At 43.8% G+C, this 26,562-nt stretch overlaps 1 protein-coding gene across 3 annotated transcripts; it reads right to left on the bottom strand.

Annotated features, from left to right (window-relative positions):
- Window positions 1–1,492: 1,492 nt before the first annotated feature.
- LOC128689416 (serine/arginine repetitive matrix protein 1) lies at window positions 1,493–24,985 on the bottom strand. 3 transcript variants are annotated; one of them, XM_053777656.2, is made up of 4 exons: window positions 24,829–24,985; window positions 21,692–21,804; window positions 7,587–9,079; window positions 1,493–4,654 (listed from the first exon to the last, which is right to left on the bottom strand). In XM_053777656.2, the coding sequence occupies exons 3-4, from the start codon at window positions 9,050–9,052 to the stop codon at window positions 4,528–4,530; spliced, it is 1,593 nt and encodes a 530-aa protein (XP_053633631.1). In that variant the 5' UTR covers window positions 9,053–9,079; window positions 21,692–21,804; window positions 24,829–24,985; the 3' UTR covers window positions 1,493–4,527. The 3 variants fall into 3 exon arrangements, with proteins under 3 accessions (XP_053633631.1, XP_053633632.1, XP_053633633.1); XM_053777658.2 differs by having other exon boundaries at window positions 1,494–4,637; XM_053777657.2 differs by lacking the exon at window positions 21,692–21,804 and having other exon boundaries at window positions 24,829–24,975.
- Window positions 24,986–26,562: the final 1,577 nt, after the last annotated feature.

The raw sequence follows: 26,562 nt of genomic DNA, 5'->3' as shown, positions 1-26,562 counted from the left end.
GGTTGCTGGTCATAGACCCGCCTCGGGAGATATCTGCATATTTCTACCGACATACCGTCCAGTTATAAGGAATTTCTTACAAGAGTGTAACGTCTAGTTACATTTGTTACAAGAATGTAACTTCTAGAATTAGATGTTTCCCTCGTTGCTTTTAATTGTTTGGATAATTGGGTTTAAAATCCAGCGACCACTCTGATGGTCATTAAGGCTGCTGGTTACTTCTTCACTACCAATCAAGAATATTTTAGTCCCTTTAATATAAATGGCTATAACTATGACCATAATTTTTAAAGGGGTGGACCGGTAAGCCAACGGAAGGCCTCGGTCAGATGACCAAAAGCTCCAACAACGGGTCATCGTCTCTAAGACCCGCGTCAGGAAACACTTGTTCCGTTTCCTGACGAATCTTACCAAGCCTAACCTATCCTTTTAATAGGGATTAAAGTAAACCCCTTATCCTATTATTATGGTGAGAGCTAAACCCTCATCAGCATCAAGGAACGTCCCTTGAGGGGGTCATCGTATATAGAGTGAGACACACACACACCTCGGAATGTATATGAATGATATACAGTATCGACAAGACGAAAATTAGACACATGTGCAACATCCTGGTATCTTTACTGTAGACGTTTCGCCATCCAGTGGCTTCATCAATACAAATTCAAGGACATAACTGGAAGACAGTAGAACTATATACAAAAGATGAGGTAATTAGTCCCTCGTCCCTCAGTCTTGGAGTTGGTGTGAAGAGCACTGTAAGGTGCACCATCACCAAGACTGAGGGACTAATTACCTCATCTTTTGTATATAGTTCTACTGTCTTCCAGTTATGTCCTTGAATTTGTATTGATGAAGCCACTGGATGGCGAAACGTCTACAGTAAAGATACCCGGATGTTGCACGTGTCTAATTTTCGGCTTATTCAGGAATATTTATCTGGTAGATGTTTTATTATTACTAGTAGACTTTTTTATAAATTAGGGGAAAGAGCTAAACCCATAGGAGTCATACAGCACCTGGGGAACGGGAGGCATTCAGGTTTGATCCAGGGGAAAGATAAGTCTAATTCCTTGGTTCAAAAGCCCTTCTCCAGCATCAAGGGACCTTCCCTGATCGGTAGCTTCTTTCTAGCAAAGAAGCTACCAATCAGGGAAGCTGTAAGTGACTGCCTCATCTGGTCAGCTTCTTCACTATTACGTTCAGGGGGGAGAGTGCTAAACCCTTAGGGTCATACAGCGCCAAAGAGGGTAGGGAAAATGGTAATCAATTCCTCGCACAGAGTGTTCCTCCTCCCGCCTCACACCACCTTGAAGGGTCAACCATCGAATAGGGTGAGATGAAACACTTGCTAAAAATTATGTTTTATTGAGCTCTTTTAATATGTAATACAATTTATACATGTATATATATATATATATATATATATATATATATATATATATATATATATATATATATATATATATATATATATATATATATATATATATATATATTACTCAATATATATTTATATGTAATAACGTGTACCCCGGCCAGTTACCATAAGCTTATTAATATTACCGACGGCTGCTGCCCACCATGATCATGTTGGTTCAGAGTGGGGAGGTCAGCCAACAGTAGGATATAATTAATGCATAATATTTTGGGCGCTGATACAGATGCAGAATGATATGTAATGATGCCGCTGTAGTAGTGAAGCCCCAGCTGGGCTCTCCCCATTCCCTCACCCCGTGAAGTTCAGCTAGGAGGCTCCTCCTCACCCCGTGAGGTTCAGCTAGGAGGCTCCTTCTCACCCTGTCCTCCTCACAACACACAATGATAAGAATGTTTAACCTTCCGTGCTATATTGACTTTTGACGGAACTTCTGTACACTAATCACATGTGCATGGCAACGACTGCAACACTGATGGCAAGTAATGTGTTGGCACGAAGGTGCTCCATGGTGGAAGGTAGTAGGAGCATGGTGTACGGTAGTCGGTCCGTGGTGGAAAATAGTCGGTCAGTGGTAGATGATTCACTGAGAAATTCAGTGAGAAATTCAGTGGTTCGATTGGCAATGCAAGTGGGGGGGAAACTTAAGATCACAAGTGCCTAAAAGAAATGCCAGAACATATCTACCACTACAGCACAGACTAGCAAGAGAGACGGAAAAGACTACCTAAAAGGAACCAGAAACCACTTTTCAATGTATGTAGCAGCTAAAGCAAAACATAATCAAAACCGCTTCACAGCCATATCAGTATCAAGATGACAGTATAAGTTCAGGTCTATTAACAGACTGATAGGAAGATATGCAGTGCAATACACTTCATGAAGAATTCACGAGTGAACAAAATCAGTGCCAGAAGTGGAAAACCAGGATGAATCACTAAGAATAAAAATGACTAGTAAGAAAGGGAGGTCACTGATGAAACCCAATACAGTAAAGGCAACAGGACCAGATAAATTATTGTCATGGATACTAAGAAAATGACATGAAGCACTGTGAAAGCTGCTCGTCCAAATCTTCAACAAACCAATAAAGACAGGAGAACTGCAAGTTTCCCAGATGACAAACCTAATGCAGATAATAACAAGGGAGTCAGGCAAGGAGTTTTAAATTACAGAACAGTGTCCTCTTAAAAGCTTTCGATGTAATGTAATGGTAAGTATAAGAAAATCACTCGAGGAACACCTAGATGGCATAAAATACCTCACATAGCATCAACATGATTTTAGAAATGGAAAGTCATGCCACGAAGAAAAGACGTGTGTTGTGTAAAAAGCTTCAGTTAGGACGTTTCACTGTGTAAGATTTTATCTAGTCCCAGTTTAAGCATCGTCTGTGTCTTTACATCATCCTAGACAAAATGACATGTTTCCAAATCGTACCATGCAAACCTTACAAACATATGATAAACTAATGGAAATCAGAAAGAGGTGGAATGGGTTCTCTGTAAACTAGCCTTTGATACAATGCTACACAGATTACTAAGCAAACTGGAGAAGAAAGTCAGAGGTGGCAGTAAAGGCACTAAATGGAATAAAGCAAAACTTGAATGACCAGAGACAAAGTGTAACATTAAGGGATGAAGTGTCAGACGGTGATCGTAATTAACAAACATCCCCAAGAATCGATGCAAGGCATCATACTATTTTGTAGTGCATTGTTCGTGAGTCGTTGATGTGGGTAAACTCATATATATCTCTGTTGACAGATGCCAAACTGCAAAGAGGGTAAAGAACCCGAAGAGTAGCCGCCTCTACGTGGTGAGTTATGGTATTCTGAGTGACTAGTTATATAAAATAGCTATCTGGATAAAATATACTTACATGGGATCAATCTTACTGCACAGGCTTTGTCATCCATAAGGGTTTAGTGCACAAAGGGAATATATTTATGTAAAGAAGATGAAAACAAAGGCTGGAACAATAAGATAAAAATACATAACAATGGTATTATACTGTAAAAAAAAAGTGGACATACCTCAGAAGTGTCCAAATAAATAACTGCAAGACTTTAACCTAAACGAGAACCAAATAAAACTGTAAAGAATTGAAATCAAACAGTATCACATGGAAGGGAAACGACTCACAGGATCCGTAAAGAAAAATTACCTAAAAGTAACCATTACACCAAATCTATGTTTTGATGTGAATATAACTAAATAACACCAAAAGTACATATTTGGCTGCCAAACATTATTATGGCTTTTGGAAATCTTGACAAGGACACATTTTAGGGACTTTTCCAGATACCTGTGACCAATCCTCGAGTACGCAGTATTAGTGTGGAGCCATCACCTAGTTAAGCAGAAAGGAAAACTGAAGACAAGTCAAAAAGTATAAAGCATCAGGATAAGTGCCTGAGCTGAGGGGACTAAATTCAGAAAAGATACAAAAGCTTGATCTCCCTTTCTCGGGGCAACAAATAACGAGAGTAAACAATTATGATATACTAAATATTCCAAGGCATAAACAAAGTACAAAAGTTGTTTAGCAGAGGAGGAACTGTAATAAGAGACACGAACAGCATACCTAAAGGAGTCACAGAGATACCAGCAAACAGAAGAGTAATATATACAAATATACAGCAGAAGCCGAATGCATGCACAGATTTAAAATGTAAGTAGGACAAGGCTAATTCAAGTTAACTGGTCGAAAGTTAAGAAGCTGACCCAGGAGCTAGAGCCTCTTCACTCTCAAATAGGAAAACACACATACACAAGCTAAAATACGATGCCCCTTGAGCCTCGCTAGTGTGAAAATATTTTCTCGTGGAACACTAAAACACAGAAATAAAAGTGAAGTGAGGCGAGGCCAGGGTAAGTACCAGACCAGCACAACACTCTCAAAGTCTCAGGACCACGCATGGGACCGGGCCACAGGGGCAATGATATCCTGAGCGATGAAAGGTAATCAATAGGTTCCCCTCATTTTTTCACACCACGTGCACCATGACTCACTGCTCCCCCATCTTCACACCATGAGGACCATAACACCATCCTCTCACTTTCACACCGTGAGGATTCACCGTCCCCTCATCTTCGTGGAGTGAGGGCGTGGTGACTGTTGCTGGGAAGGGGCTGGGTCCGACGCGGGCGTGGAATTAGGTGGGCGTGGCGGGCGTGGGCTGGGTGTCCTGGCTGACCTGCAAGACACAATGACCTGGTGAAGGAAGGAAGAAATGACCTGGTGAAGACAGGAATGACCTGGTAAAGGACGGACGGAATGTCAACACTTCAAGAGCGCTGGAACCAGGACAATCAGCGCTCTGCTTGACTACAAAACATACACACACACACGCACACACACACACACACACACACAAACACACACACACACACACACACACACACACACACACACACACACACACATACACACACACACACATACACACACACACATACACACACACACACACACACACACACACACACACACACACACACACACACACACACACACACACACATACACATACACACACACACACACATACACACACACACACACATACACACACACACATACACGCAGACACACATACACACACACACACACAAACACACACACACACACACACACACACACACACACACACACACACACACACACACACACACACACACACACACACACACACACACACTCAAAGACACTCCTGTTCCAAAGAGGGTGCCTGACTGAGGCCAAAACATAAAAACTTTCTACACCGTGTTCGATTCTCCGTCCAGGTGGCATTCACCTTTTAATTCTACACCACAAACACGCAACCTAAAAACCTTTCCAAGGATTCATATCATGTACATAACTATATAGTCATACTAGGTTAAATATCTTGCAATATAAAAAATCTAATTGCACAGCTCTACAAGAGGACCTGAAGGTTTCTCACGATCCCAACATGTTCTTCAAATTATGAAAGTCATATCGTAACAAAAGGTTTCCCGAGGGCCCAGCAAATAGCCCGGGAAGTATGAAAACTTCATCATCTAAAAGTTCCCTGAGGATCCAGTAGATACCAACAAGGAGTTTGAGAACTATATCATAATGTAAGTTTCAATCTAAGTTTCTGAAAGACCAATGCTATGGGCAAATGGTTAAAATACTCCATAGCCAGAAGCACAAAGTAAGGTATACAGAGGGGCAGGAGCACCCAGTGACCATAGTTTAGGTTTGTGTACTCCATCCTCAATCTTAAGAAGCTTATCTCGCAATGACAGTTTTTGTGAAAAAGGGAATGCCATTACACACCTCCTGCTGAAATCATGTATAGGTTCTTACCTTTCCGAAGGGGCTACTAGGCATGCTGACCCAAAGACAAACCAATATATGTGGTCCAAGAGGCAACTTTTCCTTCACCTCAATGACTCCTCTTTCATTGCTAGGAACCCTGTACCTGGCCCAGGCAGAAACGTAACTCCAGAGTCTTAACTAAACATGGAGAAAAGTTATTCCTGAACCACTGAATGCACTGGAGCATGCTGTGCCATGGCATACAGAACACTCAAATCAAAACAGACGATGAACCATAACCCACTATGGCAGCAATCTGAACAAGAAAAGCAAGGATGACATGGAGCACAACAGTAAATACCAGACTCGTCTGGTATCTGGACAGAATAAGAATCCTCATCATTGATCACTGTAGGGTCCCACCCTTCTCTTGCTCTCTTCAAATCATCCATAAAAAAGCTATAATCGAAGCATGAATCAAATAGATGCTGAGAGAAGTTGGCCAAGTTCACTACCAGAGTCAGTACTTAGGGATTCCTCATTAACACCAACAAAGGTTCACTTCTGGTATCATCGAAGTAGGATAGGGAGAAGCCTTATTTGCCTGGCAGAAAGGTTTTCTCCTCTTCAGGGGCAAGATATTAACAAAAATAGCTTTTATAAGCATTATTCGAACATGCAGACCCAGCTGCTTTCGGATGAGACCCTGAAACAGTTCACCAGAGTTAACATAGATCATTGCCAAGCGATGGACGGAAATGCAGCAGGAAAGAGCAGACCGGGTAGACCTGGCATTCATACTCATGCCTGGCCAACACAAAGCTCCAAACAAGCAGAGCACCGTCCATGAATTTGCACTCTGTAGTGTGACAACCAATACCACAAAGCATCCATTTTGAATTTCAGATTGGAGGCCATGTCAGCCTGAAGAAGAATGACTTATTAATATCAATAAGTTATCGTTCGTAACCTGGTGTTATTAATTTGAAATCTTTGATGATCGTTGATGCTGAAAAAAAAAACCTGCAACGAAAAATATTAAATACAAAACCAAATTTAAACTCAATCATGTCCTAAACCAATAATGTAGGCAAAAAATTATGCAGATACAATGTGATATGAACATGTGAAGACACAGAATGATAGGTGTTAATGATAAGTGTTAATGATAAGTGTTAATGATAAGTGTTAATGATAAGTGTTAATGATAAGTGTTAATGATAGGTGTTAATGATAAGTGTTAATGATAAGTGTTAATGATAAGTGTTAATGTTCTTCAGTAAACAGAACATAGCAATGGTTTTCAAAAAAACTCGTTAAACTACTTATTTCAAGTATTTTGAAGAATATGTATTGAAATTTTAGCTAAGCATTCTGCTTAACTAATACACCAGCCACATGAAAACCAAGTTTGATTCTTCAAAACACCGATTTGTCTTTCCATGTGTGATGTGGTAGCGCTTGTTAGCATGTTTGGCACACACGAGGAGCGAAAAAAGATGAAATATAGAATTAATATTAATACCTTATTATTATTTGTATTTATTTGGAAGCGCTAAACCCATATATACAGTACCTGGGGAACGAACAAGGTAATCAGATTTGATCCAAGGAAGAGGTGAGTAGCTTCATTTCCTTGAATCAAGAGCCCTTCGCCAGCATTACAGCACCCCCCTCATGGGATAAAGAGAAAATCATGATGGTACGTGTGTCTACCCTCAGAAAAGGATCCTTGATGCCAGTGAGGTGCTCTTGATCCAAGGAATTCAACCTGCCCACCTTATGGAACAAATTTCATTGCTTCTCATTCCTTCTACGGGTTTAGTGCCTCCCCATGAATAGTAAAATATACAAGTACCTGTGTCTGTGGTTGGTCCGTCGTCTGACTGTGGGTGAGAGTGGCTGGCCCAGTACACCCTGGAAGGAGACAGGCGACACCGAGCGTCTCGGGGGCGTGGGTGGCTGAGCAGCGTGGGCGTGATGGTGGGGTGGAGAGGCAGATCTACGCACAGGTGGGACATGATGGGCGTACTGCAGCTGTGGAGGCGATAGGGAACGTCTGACAGCCGATGGTGACTGGACACGGGCATAGCTTTGAGCCGGGGGAGACACCGAGCGTCTGAGGGACATTGGGGGTTGGATGTGAGAACGGTGACGGCTGGTAGGAGGCGTGGGTTGACGTGGGGGCGTTGGCGGCCTCGGGGGAGGTGCCGTAGGCATGACACGAGTTAAACTTAAAGGCGCTGATATCACCCGTGACCTCCACGTGTGAAGCTGCAAGCTGCTCTCTGGAGGGCACTGAGATGTAGAATTAACAGGAGGGTTGGAGGGCGATGTGTTGGACGGAGACGCGAAGTCCAATGTTGACTGCGAAGTGGAAGTGGAAGACGATGGAGGCCAGGACGAGAGGGAGGACGTAGCACCGACTTCAGAGTTAAGAGAGTCACATTCCCATGTAGCAGCCGTGGCACCCTCACCCTCCTGGGACCATGATGACGATGTTGCTCCCACCTCGATAGTCGAATTCACGGTCTCGTGAGACAAAGTTGTTGAGGAGGTTAATTCATCAGATGCCGTGCTGGGGTATTCCCGCTGCCAGCTTACTTGGCAAGCTTCTAGGGTGGACTTTGTTGAATCAGGCGGCCCCGTTGAGCTAACATCGGATGCCTCCAAACTGCCCCAAAATGCTCCTGAGTGCCATGACGAGGGTGTCCCAGTTGTGCCAGTGGCAGCACTCGATGAAGACGAGAGCCATGTGGAGCGAGACACCAAACTCTCACTCATGGGTCTGAGGCACTCTTGTGGCCAACCTGAGGAAGAAGGAACTACTAAATTTGGGCAGGAACTTCGGGGCTGCCAATTAAAGCGAAAGTGAGAAGACCCAGTGGCTGCCTCAGAAGAGTCAGGAGCCCGTGGAGAGGTGGAGCCGTTAGCCCCAGCAGCGAAGGAGTGAGGTGCATCGCTAAGGGAATTCTCATCCAGACCTAAATTAGAGCTGGAAACTTCTGGCGAGAACTGAATCGAGGAGGATGGGGGATCGAGAGTGATGAGGGACTCGACCCTGTGTCTGGATGACCCGGGATCTTCAAGCGTGGATGCTCCTGAAGTAACTTCGCAGCCATCGCTGTTGCACCCTCCTGAAGACTCCCCTACGATGGGTGAGTTGCTGCAGGAGGTAGATGACGAAGGCTCAGAGGATGAGGAGGAGGGTACAGGCGATGGTGAAGCTAAAGATGTGGTAGGAGTGTGCAAGATGTGAGGAGCATCATCTGAGGACGAGGGTGTGGGCGAGGCTGGAGGAGAGGGCGAGGCTGTGTCTGTCATCCCGCTGCTTCACCACCATCTCCTGTCCTGCACAATAATTATCACATTTTATCACTTCCTAAAGCTGGTTACATGTGTGTGTGTGTGTGTGTCAACGCGTGTATGTATAGAGTTCATGTGTGTAGCGTATATGTACTCACATGTGTAAGCACGTAACTGAGGCTGTGAACGCGTGTCACTGTTTTTGGTTTGCTTTTTCTGCAAGTGTCACAAAACCTTATTACATTTAATTACCAGAGAAGGGAGACTCATTAGAGCTAAACAACAAGTTTTAAGGTGATGGAAAAAGACAAATATAGCAAGATGAGGCTTTTTATTCTCGCAAAGTTTCGCCAACAAGAAGCTCTATCAAGTGACAAGAGTTTTTATCAAACACTTGTTTTGTAGATGAAACGTTGTAGATGAAACGTTGCAACATTAAGCTTTTTTCTATGTCTTTTTGAATAATTATGTCATTATCAATATGCCACAAAAAAGGCTTCATTGATTAAATCAATACAACATTACCATGAGGATTTCTACAATGAAAGAAATTCACACAAACTCGCGGATATAGAAATTTCCTCGAGACCCCCACCCCGTAACACTCTGCTGCCTTGGAACTCAAGAATGTAAACCACAACATTGGGAATCAGTGTCAGATTCAGTGGTGATGAGCATAAATAACTACTGAATCTGGATTACAGACTCGACCTCATGAACATGAACAAAATACTGAATCCGTATGTTAAATCTGGTGATCAAGAACTTAAACTGCAAACTGAATCCAGATCGCGTGGACAAAGCTACATGTACAGTTGTGACATTTACTAAAGGGAATGTTTCACTACGAGTGATTTCTCCAGTCCAAATACAGGGAGTGCTAAAGGAACAGACATTATTATTATTATCAAATAAAGCGCTAAACCGACAAGGGTCATGTAGAAAGCAACAGATAAGACATAGTAAGACTGGTGTCAGGTAAAAATAGTGTAGTGAAGTGAGCATGTGGCGTGCACTGGTTATTGTCACGTGATGGTAGTGTCAAGTCGGGCAGGAACTTGTTAGCAAAAATATTTGGAGACGCCGAAGCTGCCTAAATTTTGTGGGATGCAATTTGGTGTTGTGAAGAAGTCTAGATGTCAAGTACCTTGACAGTCCGAGCCATCTTCCTTCGCCAGAACAGTCCAACCCCAAGAGACTGAACCTAATCCGTTAACGCAAGAGTGGGTCAGCGAGACACTGGTGCCTTATTTCTAGTACAAAGAGTGACAGTGGAGTCATCTGGAGGTGAGGTCTGTAATTTTAAGGGAAATTTATTAAGAAGTGGGTTACGATAATAATAATAATAATAATAATAATAATAATAATAATAATAATAATAATTATTATTATTATTATTATATTATTATAAATTTAAGCATTAATTTCGAAAGGGTCATACAGCAATGCAATCATCTTGATATTGGCTTACCTGTGAAGTCCGCTGTTTTATGCTAAAAACGACTTTGTATGAAGATGAAATGGCTAAAAGATCTCTATGTATTTGTATTATGGAAAGGAAATACCAGTTTCTTACGAAAGCAGAGAAAAGCCTACTTATTGAAGTAGGAATTTTTATTAATACTAGATGTTTATATTCTCAATTATTTTAATCAAAAAGCGCTAACTTTAAATTCTCTAGGAAACCGTTTCGTAAATTAAAAAAAAAAGAGGTGACACATCTTTAGTGTTTGATAAAAGCTTAGTATGTCATCTTTTTCGTATTGTAGTTAGAATTATTTTTAGATCAGTTTTATATTTTATTTTCCAAGTGAGTTACTGATACTAATTCTTAATGTTTGAAAGCGTTTTTTTTTTTTAATCTATCTTGCATGTCTCCTCATTACCGTTTTAGTGTATATTTTTTATTGTGAGCAGAATTGTAAGGAGTTAAAGATTTTTTTTTTCAACAAGTCGGTCGTCTCCCACCGAGGCAGGGTGACCCAAAAAAAAAGAAAGAAAATCCCCAAAAAGAAAATACTTTCATCATCATTCAACACTTTCACCACACTCACACATTATCACTGTTTTTGCAGAGGTGCTCAGAATACAACAGTTTAGAAGCATACACATATAAAGATACACAACATATCCCTCCAAACTACCAATATCCCAAACCCCTCCTATAAAGTGCAGGCATTGTACTTCCCATTTCCAGGACTCAAGTCCGACTATATGAAAATAACCGGTTTCCCTGAATCCCTTCACTAAATATTACCCTGCTCACACTCCAACAGATCGTCAGGTCCCAAGTACCATTCGTCTCCATTCACTCCTATCTAACACGCTCACGCACGCTTGCTGGAAGTCCAAGCCCCTTGCCCACAAAACCTCCTTTACCCCCTCTCTCCAACCCTTTCGAGGACGACCCCTACCCCGCCTTCCTTCCCCTATAGATTTATATGCTTTCCATGTCATTCTACTTTGATTCATTCTCTCTAAATGACCAAACCACCTCAACAACCCCTCTTCTGCCCTCTGACTAATACTTTTAACTCCACACCTTTTTCTAATTTCCACACTCCGAATTTTCTGCATAATATTTACACCACACATTGCCCTTAAACAGGACATCTCCACTGCCTCCAACCGTCTCCTCGCTGCTAAAGATATCGAGCTAAAGATATCGAAATATATTGAGAACAGTATAATGATGCGAAGTAATTTGTTAATGAGGGATAATGTGGGTGGTCCTTGTAGATGGGAGAACGTACATTAATGAGCAAGTAATGGGTAGCCTAGTGAGTGTTGGTGACGCCAAGGCGGAACCTAGGAGGTTTGTGTGTTCTTGTTTTGTTTTAATCTGTGGGAGGGGAAAGAGGCGGCTCATTCTTGAGCCCCTGCTATCAGGAGCAAGTGTGAGTGCTCGAGGAGTATTCCTAGAGCTGAAAGTGACTGTGGATTGTACACGGAAGAGAGAATTATTTGAGTCTCTCTCTCTCTCTCTCTCTCTCTCTCTCTCTCTCTCTCTCTCTCTCTCTCTCTCTCCGACTAAAAATTTAGAGGTGATAAGCAACAGAAATGAGAGGGAAGTGCAAGGAACAGAACCTTAAGTTAACCACAATGTGGAACACACGCCACACTAACATATACACACCACACAATGCTAATACACTAGAAATACACATACACACTACAAAAAAACATTGCCAATACACACCACACTAACAAAACATGCCACGCTGCCAATTAATAATACATTAATAATACACACCACACTAACAATACACACACCGCACAAACAATACACATCGCACTAACACACCCCACACTACCAATATACACAGTACCAATACACACTGTACTACAAATATAATACCAATACACACACAAGACTACCAATATACACATTGCACTACCAATACATATACCACACAATACCAATACACATGTCACACTACCTATATCCACCAGTTTAGAGTCCTCGGATCCAGAACCCCTTTACCAGCATCAATGATTAAGTCAAGTTAAGCGCTAAATCCGTAAGGGTCACCGGCATCATGGCACAGCCCTTAAGATTGAGGAAGCAGCTCTAATTCCTCACTGACATCAAGGGCCCTCACTTGAAGGCATTTTTACTGCAGTGTACCATCCCCTGCCGTTTTCTGTGTTGTATGATCCAGACCATAACCTCTCCTCACAAGGCATACCCCTAAGTTTCGGGACTAGTCTCATTAGTAAGTTTATTTAGGTACAAGTATACATAAGTACAATTATCATACACAGTAACATGTGTAAATTACCTAAGATAACCCAAAATTTGATTTGGATCCTTGTAACATCTTATTATATTATTATTATTATTTTATTTTATTATATTTTTATTATTATTTTATTATTATTATTTTATTTTATTATATTATTATTATTATTATTATTATTATTATTATTATTATTATTATTTAAAGCCTAAACCCTTTGCACTTTCTCCAATTTCTTGACCAAGTGTGGGTACCATACCTGTGCTGTATATTCCAATACAGGCCTGAGGTACACGTGCAGTGTCATGAATGTCTCTACTAACATACATGTGTGTGTGTGTGTGTGTGTGTGTGTGTGTGTGTGTGTGTGTGTGTGTGTGTGTGTGTGTGTGTGTGTGTGTGTGTGTGTGTGTGTGTGTGTGTGTGTGTGTGTGTGTGTGACTCAACAATCAATATTTGCACCAATAACTCACTACAGTTGTGACCGGGTGTGGAAGTGTGAATTGCTCATTACACTATAATTTGTTCATGATTGTAGCCATGTATAAACGTAAGTAACCATTCTTACAGTATTCATTACCTTTGTAACTTGTGAGTTCATTACCTTGTACCTAGTTCAGCCATCAAAACTTTGGGGCCCAGTCCCTGGACCCATTACGTACCTCTGTAATCTGTAAATACCTTTGTAACTTGTCATGATTGTGACTAGACCTACCTGGAGTTCATTACCTTTGTAATTCGTGAGTTCATAGACCTACCTGGAGTTCATTACCTTTGTAATTCGTGAGTTCATTACCTTTGTAAATTGTGAATTCATTACCTCTGTAACTTGCTCAGCTATCAAAACTTTGGAGTCCAGTCCCTGGACCAATTATGTACCTCTGTAATCTTTTGACTACCGCCCACAGGATGGGTATGGGGTGCATAATAAACATATTAAACTAACTAAACTAACATACATACTATAAAATGGCTATAATATTAACCTTAGTTTTTGAAGGAGGGGACCGGTAAGCCTGCACAAGTCCTCGGTCAGATGACCAAAAGCTCCAGCTGTGGGTCATCATACGACTAAGACCCGAATCAGGAAACACTTGTCCTTTTTTCCTGATAAACGTTATACCTGCCTACCTTAATAACTACTTTCAGGCAATACTATGTGCGAAGGGGAAAGAATGAGGCATGGATGACATATGGGCTTCAACAGTATTTAGAGGGGCGGTTGCAGGGTTGTTATCAGAGGGGTGCTGTGAGAGGTGTGTATCCAATGGAGGAAATTGAAGCATTAAAGTGGCAGATAAGGGATATGCACAAAGAGAGATTTGATGAGGCGAGGGTGCAAGGTGGGTTAGAGGAGGCGATTTGGGGTGACAGGCCGTCAGCCTGTGTGTTACGGGGTCAGCGGAGACGCAGGTTGGCAATGGAAATTGATAAGCTGGTAGTACACGAGAACTTAGGTGGGTATACGAAGGGTCAGGAGTTGCGAACTACTGAGGGTATGAGTGGTTTTATGGATAGTTGGTTTGGAAAATATTTGCGGAGTGTAGGAGTGAACGGTGAGGATTTAGAGAGATTGGGAGAGAATGTATCTTGTGTGCTGAGTGGAAGTGATCGTATGGCATTGGGAGGGGATATTGAAGAGGGGGAGGTATGGAGAGCTTTGGAGAATATGGCGAGAGGTAAAGCGCCAGGTATAGATGGGTTACCTTGTGAATTCTATGTGAAGCATTGGAGTGTGTTGAAGGATTTTTTAGTGAACCTGATGAATGTGATGAAAAGTGAGGGGAGGATGGGTGAGTTGCAGCGTACTGCAGTAGTAGTATTGATTCCAAAAGGGGAAGGCCCTACTACAGTGCAGAACTACAGGGCGTTGTCGTTGTTATGTGCTGATTATAAGATATTCTCAAAAATCTTGGGGAACAGGCTGAAGTGCGTGATAGATAGAGTTGTTGCGAGAGGTCAGTATGGGGTGCCTGGAAGGACGATGTATGAGGGACATGGAATAATAAAAGATTTTGTGGAAAGTATGGAGGGCGCGAGGGGAAAAAACAGCGTTGGTGTGGGGTGGATAGAAAAAGGTGGGGATAATTTATGGGGGGAAAATCCCGGGGACCCTTTGGATGAATTTTTTGGGGGGGCAGGGGAAAAGGGGTGGGGGGTTAAATTTTTTGAGACCTTGCATTTGACGATACATCAACAAAGTTTGAAGTGATGTTATATAGTATGGTCTGGCATGGGCAGCAGTAGATATCCGTTGGCAGGCCCGGACTTTAAAAGAATCCCAAAAAGGTTTTCGATATTTTGGGGTTCTGGGGGGTTGATTTTGGGTGGGAAGTGTTGTTATGCCCGGTCGAAAAAGGTGGATTGGGTTTAATAGATATCAGTTAAAGGGGTTAAGTGTATATTTTTAAAAAGGGGGGGTTTTCCGGAGTGGGGTTGTGGGGAAGGGTGTAAGGGAAAAGAGGAGGACGAAGGTGGTGGGTAGGATCAAAATGGGGGAGTGGGGAGGATGTGCTAGGTTTTTGTATGTTAGAATCCGCCCCAGGATCGGGTAGGTGTTCTGGAGCGTGCTGTAGGGGTGAGGGTAATTGCAAATTTTGGGGGCATAAAACCCAATGTATGCATGGGGAGAATTTGGAAGGGGCGGGGTTGGGCGCATCAGCCCAAAGGGGAGGAGAGGTTGCTTTTTCCTTCATGGAATATTGCCCTGGTGTGGTGTTTCGGGAGAGGGGTTGATGGGGAGGCCCCGAAATGTAGGGGTGTGGGGATGGGGAAAGACAGTTTTTTCATGTAGTATATTTTGTAAAAATTTGGAGGTATCAGGAGTGGATGGGGGGGATTTTGAGGAGGGGGGGTGGGGGGGATATCGTATTAAGGGCATTGAGTTTAGATTTGGGGGGTGTGGAAGAGCTGTGCAGCGTGCTTTGGTGGCCCTCATAACGGATTCTGTTTTTCGTACCCTGGGCCATGAGGGGGAATGGGGGTTGGGTGGGCGAAAGAAGGTATTCTGCAAAAATGTACAAAACACTTAGTCGCAATAGGGGGTATATGAAATAGATGGGAAAGGGTTTTTCCCGAAGGATATCGAAGATGAATGTCAGAGGGTTTGGGTTTGGGGGGTGAAAAAAAAAAAAAAAAAAAAAAAAAAAGGGGTGTTTGGGTTTTCAGGGGGTTGCACCGGCTCCGTCCCGGGGAAATTTTGGGGAAAGTATGGGGCCCCTGGGTATGGGGGTAAAGGGGCCGGAAATTGGGGAGTGTTTTGGAAGTTTGGGGGGTTTGTAAGGGGTTGTTAAAATTTTTTTTGGGCATGGGAAAAAAACAAAATTTTGGGGTATGTGAAAATTTTACGGTCAATCAGAATGGAAAACTGATGGGGTTATGGATAAGTTAAATTTAAATATTTAAAAGTATTATCAGGATTAATTTGGGTTTTATTAAAAAAGGACATGCGGGCGTGATAAATTTCGGTAAAAAATGTACTGCTAATAATGAGATAAAAGTAATGTGTGATTTTATCATAATTAATGTATATAGCAGTATGTAAGAAGAATTTATGTACCAGTATGGGGGTATATTGGATTCCCGGGTTTAATAATATTAAAAAACGAGTGATGGGTATATAAGGGCGTGTTCATGACAATGTGTTAATAGGGTTTGGTGGCCCCGGGGGCCCGGTGGGTTTAAAACCCCCCACACGGGGGGGCCCGGGTTGATTCCGGCGGGGGGAAACATTCGGGAAAGTTTTTAAACCCCTGGGTCCCGTTCACCCAACAAAGAAAAGGTAATTTTGGGGGGTTAGTCGACGGTGTGGGTCGCATCCCGGGGACAAGATTAAGGACCCCAATGGAAATAAGTTAACCTCGATGACGCACTGACTTTCCCTTTTTGTTTTTCCTGGGGGGCCAACCCCCCGGGGGTTAAAAAACCGAACGAAATCTTATCTTATCTTATCTTAGGATGGTGAGGCGAAGCTGCGGGCTGTAGAATAAGAATATAGTCCCCGTTTGGGTTAAATTTTTAAAAGAATGACTATGAATTTCTTTTATGGTAGAAAAGTTTTTTACTCAAAACTGGGAAAATTATATTTGAAAAAAATTACTAAATATACGTGATTGTGTAAGTTGCTTGTGGGGGAATGGGTGGATGGGGAGGTGGGCAATGAGTGTATGGAAGTGAGGTGGGGCGAATGAGGATGGGTGGGGGACAATGTAGTGTATGGAAATGAGGTGGGACAATGTAGTGTATGGAAGGAGGTGGGGCCAATGTGGGGGTATGGAAAGGGGGTGGGGCAATGTAGTGTATGGGAGGCGGGGTGGGGACAAGGGGGTGGGAAAATGTATGGAAGTGAGGTGGGGCAATGTTGGTTGGAAAGGAGTGGGGGACCCCAACTGGGGTATGGAAGTGAGGTGGGGCAATGTAGGTATGGAAGGGGGAAGTGGGAAAAAGGGGGAAAAGAGTGGCCTTACAAGTGGTTTCAAGGGGGCGAATGTAGTGTATGGAAATGGGTGGGGCCCAAGAAAAAAGTTGGAAGGAGGTGGGCAATGTTTGGGGATGGGGGGAAATGGGGGGGACAATGGTGTATGGGAAGAGGTGGGGGAAAGTAGGGGTATGGAAGTGAGGTGGGACAAGGGTAGTGGGAAGAGTAGGGGGGACCCCCAAAGTAGTGTATGGAAAGGGGGGTGGGGGAAATGTAGTGTTGGGTGAGGGGGGACAATGTAGTGGGGATGGGGAAATTTAGGTGGGACAATGTAGTGTATGGAAGGAGGTGGGGCGAATGAGGTATAGGTGAGGTGGGACGAATGGGGAGGGGGGTATGGAAGTGGGGGGGGGACGAATGTGGGGATGGAAATGAGGTGGGGCAATTAGTGTTTAAATGAGGGGGGGCAATGGTGTATGGAAGTGAGGTGGGACGGAAGTGGTGTAAAGGGGTGGGGGGACAATGAAAAGGGGGATGGAATGAGGGGGACAATGAGTGTATGGGAATGAGGGGACAAGTAGTGTATGGGTTTAGGTGGGACAATGTAGTGTATTGGGGGGGGAAGTGGAGGTGGGGGCAATGTAGTGTATGGAAGTGGGGGGGGGACAATGTAGTGTTTTGGAAGGGGGGGACGAATGGGGTGGAAGGTGAGGTGGGAAAAGAATTTGGGTATGGAATGAGGGGGACGAAGTAGTGGGGAAGGAGGGGGACAATGTAGTGTATGGAAGTGGGGGGGACAATGTGGGGTATGGAATAGGGGGGGACAAGTAGTGGGGTGAGGGGGGACAATGTAGTGTATGGAAGTGAGGTGGGGCAATGTAGTGTATGAATGGGGGGGGACAATGGTGGGAAAGGAAGTGAGGGGGACAAGTAGTGTATGGAAGTGAGGTGGGACAATGTAGTTAAAAGGGAAAGGGGGTGGGACAATGAGTGTATGGGGTGAGGGGGGACGAATGTAGTGTATGGAAGGGGTGGGGCGAAGTAGTGTATGGGGTGAGGTGGGGCGAATGTAGTGTATGGGTGAGGGGGAACAGGGGTGCCAGGGGGGGATGGAAATGAGGGGTTGGGGGGCAATGTAGTGTATGGGGGTGGGCAGGGGCAGTGTATGGGTGGGGGGACGAATGTAGGTAAAGGAAGGGTGGGGCAATGAGTGTATGGAAGTGAGGGGGCAATGTAGTGTATGGAAATTTAGGTGGGAAAGAATGGAAATGATGGAAGGGAGGTTGGGGGCGAATGGTGTATGGGTGAGGGGGGACAAGATGTGGGGGGGGGGAAATTTTGGGGGGGAGGTGGACAAGTAGGGGGATGGAAGTGAAAAGGGGGGCGAATGTAGTGTATGGGGAAATGAGGGTGGAAAGAATGTAGGTATGGTGAGGGTGGGACAATGTAGTGTATGGAAGTTTAGGTGGGGAAGATGGGGGGGAGGGGGGTAAAAGGAAAAAGGGGGAAGGGGGACAGTAAAGTGTATGGGGGTGAGGTGGGGCGAATGGTGATGGGTGAGGGGGGACAATGTAGTGTTTGGGGAAGTGAGGGGGGACAATGGGAGTGTATGGAAGGAGGGGGACAATGAGGTATGGAAGTGGGGGACGGAAAGTAGGGGTATGGGGTGGGGGGGACAATGTATTTTGGGTGGGGGGGACCCCCAAAGTGGTATGGAAGGAGGTGGGGCGAAAGTGGGAAAAAGGGAAATGAAAAGGGGGCAATGGAGTGTATGGGTGAGGGGGGACAATGTAGTGTATGGGGTAAGGGGGGACGATGGGGGTGTATGGGGGTGAGGTGGGGCGAAGGGGTATGGAAGTTTAGGGGGGACAATGTAGTGTATGGGTGAGGTGGGAGAATGTAGTGTATGGAAGTGAGGTGGGACAATGCCCGTGATGGAAATGAGGTGGGACAATGTAGTGATGGAAGTGAGGGGGAAGATGGGGGGATGGAAATGAGGTGGGAAGATTGGTTTGGGGGTTTTTTTGGAAGGAGGTGGGGGAATGGGGTGTATTTGGGAATGAGGTGGGGCAATGTAGTGTATGGAAGGAGGTGGGACGGGGTGTAGTGTATGAAAATATAAAAAAAATAACTACTAATTGTATTGAAATGGTTATAATCATATTCATAACTATAATTTTTAATGGGGGTGGACCAGTAAGCCTCGGTCAGATGAACGAAAGCTCCAACTACGGGTCATCATATGACTGAGACCCGCCTCAGAAAACACTTGTCCTGTTCTTAACAAACCTCATACTTACCTACCTTACCTAGATTTTTAAGAGCTAGTCTTAAATTTGCCAGGCGCGCATTTTTTGCCGCAGTTACCCCTCAAGGAAGGTTCCTTGATGTTGGTGAGGGGCTCTTGATTTAGGGAATTGGATCTGTGCTCCAGTTCCCCGAATTAAGCCTGAATGCCTTCCACATCCCCCCCCCAGGCGCTGTATAATCCTCCGGGTTTAGCGCTTCCCCCTTGATTATAATAATAATTGCCGCAGTTAATTGGTTGATGTGCGCCTCAGACGAATATGCTTGGTACAGTACTCACCGCAGTACTCACGCCCATAGAATCCAGACTCATGGAACTCCGTGTTCATTAAGAACTAAAAGAAACCCCTTTCGCGTGCTTGAAGTATGCTAGAGAGGGAGCACAGACACGGGTGAAATCCCAGTCACTACAAACAACGGATACAGCCCCACTCCATAAAGGAGACAGCAAAGCAATACCTAAGAACTAGAAACCAATAGCTCTAATGTCCCACATCATAAAAATCTTTGAAAGAGTTCTAAGAAGCATGACTGCAAATCACTTGGATTCCCAACAATTGCACAATGCAGGACAGCATGCATTCAGAGCAGTTCGATCCTGCCTCCTCTCGCAACTACTGGACCACTATGATATGGACTTGGATGCTCTGGAAGACGAACAGAATGCAGATGTAGTATACACAGATTTTGCAAAAGCCTGACAAGTGCGATCATGGTGTACTGGCGCACAAAATGCGCACTTAATGGAGTTGGCAAAGTGGGCATATGGATCTTCAACTTTCTAACCAATCGAACACAAAGAGTAGTTAATGGTAAACAGTTAAGTCGGAGGCTGCCACATTGAAAAGCTCTTGTTCCACAAGCCACAGTACTAGCCTCAATTCTGTTCCTCATCTTCATATCAGACACAGAGATGCAAACCATAGCACCGTGCCATCCTTTGCAGATGATACTAGAATCTGCATTAGACTGTCATCCACTGAGGACACGGTAAATCTCCAAGCAGACATAAACCAAGTTTTCCAATGGGCAGCGGAAAAGAATATGATGTTCAATGAGGACAAATTTCAACTACTTCGTTATGGAAAACTGGAGTAAATAATGACTAGAACTAGTATACTACAAACTCTAATCATACAGTAGAGCGGAAATGTAGTGTGAAGGACTTGGGAGTGTTAATGTCAGAGGATTTCACCTTCAAGGATCACAACTGAGTCACTACCACATCTGCTAGGAAAATGATAGGATGGATAACGAGAACATTCAAGACAAGAGATGCCAAGCCAACGATGATCCTTTTTAAATCACTTGTTCTCTCTCTAGGCTGGAATACCACTCTACACTAACATCTCCATTCTAGGCAGGTGAAATCGCAGATCTAGAGAATGTACAGAGAACCTTTACTGCACATATAAGTTCCGTCAAACACCTTAATTACTTGGAACGCTTGGAATTACTTGACCTGTACTCACTGGACCGCAGGCGAGAGAGATGCATCATAATCTACATCTGGAAAATCCTAGAAGGACTGGTACCAAATGCGCACACAGAAACCACTCCCTACAAAAGCAAAACCCTAGGCAGACGGTGCAATATACCCCCAAGGAAAAGTAGAAGTGCCATTAGTACACTAAGAGAAAACACAGTAAGTGTCTGGGGCCCAAAACTTTAACAGCCTTCCACCAGGCACAAGGGGAATTACAAATAGACCCCTGGCTGCCTTCAAGAGGGAGCTGGACAAACACTTAGTACCCGATCAACCGAGCTGTGGTACGTACGTTGGACTACGTGAGGTCAGCAGTAACAGCCTGGTTGATCAGGCCCTTATCCACCGGGAGGCCTGGTCAAGGACTGGGCCGCGGAGGTGTTAACCCCCGGAACACCCTCCAGGTAGGTAGACCCCGAGGTCCTTCTCGAGTGAGGCTTACAGCCTTTGCCCCCATAGCCTGTACTCCGTCTGCGGTCTTCTTTCCCTTCCCCAGACTTCATAACTTTACACTTGCTAGGGTTAAACTCCAGTCGCCACTTGTCAGACCAAACCTGCAGCCTATCTAGATTCATCTGTGTGTGTGTGTGTGTGTGTATGTGTGTGTGTGTGTGTGTGTGTGTGTGTGTGTGTGTGTGTGTGTGTACACATACATACAGGTACAATGGGTAATATTTACATATAAAAATACTTCAGTCCATACATACATCAGGGCTTAGAGCTATTTTATGCAGTGACTGCTTCTGGCAAAGGTAGGACACTGAAGTAGACGTGCCCAAAGCGAGACGTGTATGAACATGTGACGTGCAAGCTGCAGGATCTGTCGAGGAAAAAAAAAACACAGGTGAAAGGGGAAGAAGTATACAATGAAAGTGTGAGAGGGGTGGCTACCTAGGGAAGAGGTGATGGTGTGAGCCGCCTGTAAACAGGTGCAGGTGTGAGTCAAGTCAGTGTGCAAGTGCCAGCATGAGTCACAAGTCAATGAACAGTAGAACAAGAGGGAGGAATGAACGATAAGGAGCAAGAGGGGCAAGAACATTAGCAGTAGTAGATTTTATTATCCCCGAAGATATCCCTTTATTATGCGGTTAACTTTTTCATTACCAAGACTTTTATTTATAACTTGAGAACTCCTTATCTTATCAGCTTAAAATATTCAATGATGGTTTACCTTAAGGAAAGGTTCATCAAACTGAATGTGCAGGCATCCCCTGGTTAGTTCTATGTAGACCATTTTTTTCTTCTGGTTTCCTTGGGATAAAATTACATTCAAAATATGCGCTAGATCTGTATAGGTCATAGAACACTGCAAGGGGTGTGCAAGGGGTTGGAGTTAGTGGAGGTTGAAGCTAGTGATGGTACAAAAATAAGTCAAAGTTGGTGCAACTGGTTAGTTTCCGTCTAAAGTCAAAGTGTGAGTCTACATTAAGGGTGAGTGCGCCAGGGTGCAGCAGGTACCGGAAGTAAATTGTGTTAACTGATTGACAGGACAGTCTATTAAGATGTAGGGAAGTGACAGTATAACCTGAAGAAGTCCCAAGTGAGGTGCACCAGGCACCATGCGTTATCCGTGTACAAGTCATATACATGTATATCAAAATCGAAAAGGTCAAGTGTAGTTTTTAAACCCGACAGTGTGGAACAAATGGCCAGGAACCTCATTGTTTTAGATCTGAAACAATTCGTCTCAATTCGGACCAACGTAGCTGCTAGCTGTTTTAAATCTGTTAATAAAGTATTGAAAAATAATCTGAGTAAGGAGCATTCCTGCAAGAGATTGGCAATGCGTGAATAGCTGACGACATCAGCGTGTCCAGGGTCCCAGAAAATACACACTTCTTTATGCTTGTAAAATAATGCGAGACATCTACTGTTGTTTACGAAGGACGATGGGATATGGGGAATCGAATTCTGGAAAGCTTGTGCGATATCTTAGAAAAAAAAAATGCTAAGTTAGTTCTGAAGTTGATTTTTTCCTTTTTCGAAAGACATCAATCTTTAATGTCTGATAAATCTTATGAAATACTCTACTTAATCAGTAGTTTTCCATCAGGCTTATAATCCATGACATTTATTTTTTAAAACAATGTGAGCTTTTTGGGGTAAAACAGATTTCAATCTCAGGATGGTATTATAAGCATGGGGAGCGCTAAACCCGTAGGATTATACAGCGCATGTCGGGGGGGAATGGAAGGTATTCAGGCTGAATTCAGGGAACCGAATCAGATCGAATTCCCTAGATCAAGAGACCCTCACCAGCGTCAAGGAACCTCCCTTGAGGGGCTCAGGATGGTAGCTATTGTAAAAGTTTACGATGAGATTTAAATCTGTGGTAAACCCGTTGGGATCATACACTGCTTGGGGAATGATAAGTATTCAGGTTTGATCCAAGGAAAAGTAACTTCAATTCCCTAGATTAAGAGCCCGTCACCGGCGTCAAGGTACCTCCCTAGAGAAAGAGCAGCGGCCTACGGCAGTGCCCTCGCAGATAATAATCACTGGGAAGCGCTAAACCCCTAAGGGTCATACAGTACCCGTGAGGTAATCAAGTTCGATCGAGGAAAGTGAGGATCGCTAGCATTCGTTGGATCACGAGCCCTTCAGTAATGTTGAGGTACCTCCCCTGAAGGGTAGTTTTAAGTATATATCCAACATGAATATGTATTAATATCAATACCATGTATCTCTGCTTTACAGTTTAATTAACCTGTTAGTGTATGGAGCAGTCCGCAAATATTGGTTATTATTATTAACCACCACCAATACCACTTTCCAACACTCACCAATTACGTCCCAGCATCAAACACCAGTAATCACCATTACCTATTATCTCTAGTCTACCATCATTTATTACTATCACCGCCACCATTCTCTCACTACAACCTACTACCTTCATCACACCAAATCGCCAGTTATCACCACTCACCAACCCGCTAACCCTGCCACTTAACACCACAATCACTATCACCACCACCACCACTCACCATTCCATTAATGTTGCCATTTACTACCACAACCCGCCACTATCATAACCACCCCATTAACGCTGAAGTACTTACCACAACCCGCCACTACCATCACCACCCCATTAATGCTGAAGTACTTACCACAACCCGCCATACCATCACTACCACTAACCACAACCCATCAATACCATCAACCAAACCCATCACTATCACCACAAACCACCGCTACAATCACTACTCGCTACTATCACTAATCACTGCCACTCTTAAAACTAGCCATTATCACGGCCACCCACCCCGACCATCACCCACCACTACAACCATCACTACTAGCCACCACTTCACAATTATTTCTAATACACCACAGTCTGATTCCTGTCCAGTAAGAGCAGTTTAGCGTTCAGTTTATTTTAGGCTGAAGCCCCAGGACAGCACGAGCCATTTTAGGTAGCAATTCACCTATGCATCAACATCCTGAATACTTCAAATCCCCCCCCCCCTCAAAAAAAAAAAAAATACACGTACACACTAAGACATACACGCCGCGGTATATATAAAATGAGTACAGCTTACATAATAGGGAGACATCACTGCCATAGTTTAAAAGTTAACAATATGACTACTTGGTAACCTCACGTGTCCCCCATATGGTAATTGTTATTTTTTAGCGACAGTGCTCATTAGATGCCCTTATTAGGTGTCAGTCGTCACTAGCAGACGTAAATCAATTCACGCTCCATATATGTCTAAGTGTGTGCTGCTCCCGTTCTCTCAGACATGTCCAGACCAATTGTGTAAACTGCCAGATGGAGACTGCTTGAGCAATGGCTTTAAATGTAAGCTTATTTCTACGCGTGTGACATTCATACTCGACTCACCTTGAGAGTATGTGTTGTTGTATAATCCTCCGCTGCTGAAGCGTATGCATAAATTGTAGAAGCTGTCAAAATCCGAGGATAAAGATGCAGTTAAAAGTTAAGCACACGTCCACCCATGCCAGAGAACTTCAACTCAGCAGTCAGTGTGGCTCGTACAGCAACAACGTTTGTTGACACCAGTCTCTACAGTACCTTTAAATTGTTGAAGTATTCAGTGGATGCATGACCCTATTTCGTACTGAAATGTATATAGTATTTTTCATGTAATGGTTGTAGCGCTTAATGGATATGTTGCTTTTGCGCCTGGCAGCGGCAGCATTTGCTTTCCCTTTCAATCAACGACGTAAGACAGACTAGTAGACCAGGAATTTCATCAACCATTATGTAAATCTAAGGTAAAATGAACTATTAGTTCTCCTAGGTAGTGATTAGTGTTATAAAGCAGCGAGTGTTGTTGCTAGAGGCGATCAATAGAAGAGGGTTGAGAGTGGAATGGTAAACAGGAGGCGGCGGTCCTTGAACATAATGGTGAGAACAGCCAGATGACGCAATGATTGCCTTCAAGGCGGCTCCCTTCATACCGGTGAGGGGCTCTTGATTAAAGAAACTGGAGCTACAGTTCCATCAGTCCTTATTACCTCCAATTCCCCAGTGTTGTATAAACCCTACGGGTTTTTTTCCTCGTGGGAATTAGGCAATGGTTTCCTTTATCCAGTATGCGACTTTTAAACTTTTCTGCCTGGAAGCCCTTCAGGAGGGGATTACCTTGGTGCTGTTAAACTCTTATTACAAGAAATTTGAGCTGCCAGTCCAGACTATTGCCTCATTCCCTCAAACTGAATTCACGAGGAAGAGGTAAATCCGTAGGGGTTATTCAGTGCCTGAGGAATGGGAAGCAGAATTTATCCAATGATAGTTACTTGGATCAAGAGCATTCACGAGCTTAGAGGCATCCTCCCCTACCTTAAATATAGGTTTGACAAGTGGGACTCCTGGACATGCTCAAGTGTAGGTCATGTGCTGATGAAGGGCTTACTGCAATTATTATAATCAAAAAGAAGCGCTAAGCCACAAGAGCTATACAGCGCTGCAGGGTAGGGAAGGAAGCGAGGGTATTGGATGGCAGAAGGGAGGAGGGATGATCAGTAGGTTACAGAAAACAGCAGGGCAGGGGATGGTACGGGGGTAGACGGTAGCAAGAGATTGAAGTAGAAAGGGCTGAAGGTATCAGAATTTGTGGAGTAAGTCAGTTGTTGTCAAAAAGTCAATGAGAGAGTCTGGATGAAAGGTGGGTCCATCAGCGAGAAGGGAAGGTAAAGAGAGAGCAGCGGAGTGAAGACGACGATGGAGGTAAATTCTGCGTGCCCGTTGATAAAGTGGGCAATCCAACAGAATGTGGCTGACTGATAATGGAACTTGGCAATTCTCACAGAGAGGAGCAGGGCGCCTCTCCATAAGATATCCATGAGTAAGACGAGTATGGCCAATGCGAAGACGGGAGAGAGTAGTCTCCCAACCTCGACACTGGTGATAAGAAGACAGCCAGTAACCTATACTGGGTTGAATAGATTGAAGTTTGTTGCCAAGCATAGTAGACCAACGGGTGTGAAGGTGGGAAGATATTGCAGCAAAATAGTCCGTAAATGGAATACCTCTACATGAAACTGGTAGGTCATGTACTGCTGACCGCGCAGCAGTGTCTGCCTGTTCATTGCCCTGTATGTCAACATGACC

Source organism: Cherax quadricarinatus, chromosome 18, assembly GCF_038502225.1.
Source record: "Cherax quadricarinatus isolate ZL_2023a chromosome 18, ASM3850222v1, whole genome shotgun sequence".
NCBI lineage: Eukaryota > Metazoa > Arthropoda > Malacostraca > Decapoda > Parastacidae > Cherax > Cherax quadricarinatus.
This window is presented reverse-complemented; position numbering and strand designations above follow the sequence as displayed.

What these genes read in the sequence shown, in the direction of transcription:
- LOC128689416 (XM_053777656.2), bottom strand. Translation starts at nt 9,052, where the DNA reads ATGACAGACACAGCCTCGCCCTCTCCTCCAGCCTCGCCCACACCCTCG. An exon ending in CGGACCAACCACAGACACAG is followed by an intron (nt 4,655 to 7,586) that starts GTACTTGTATAT and finishes TTCCTTCACCAG; the next exon opens with GTCATTGTGTCTTGCAGGTC.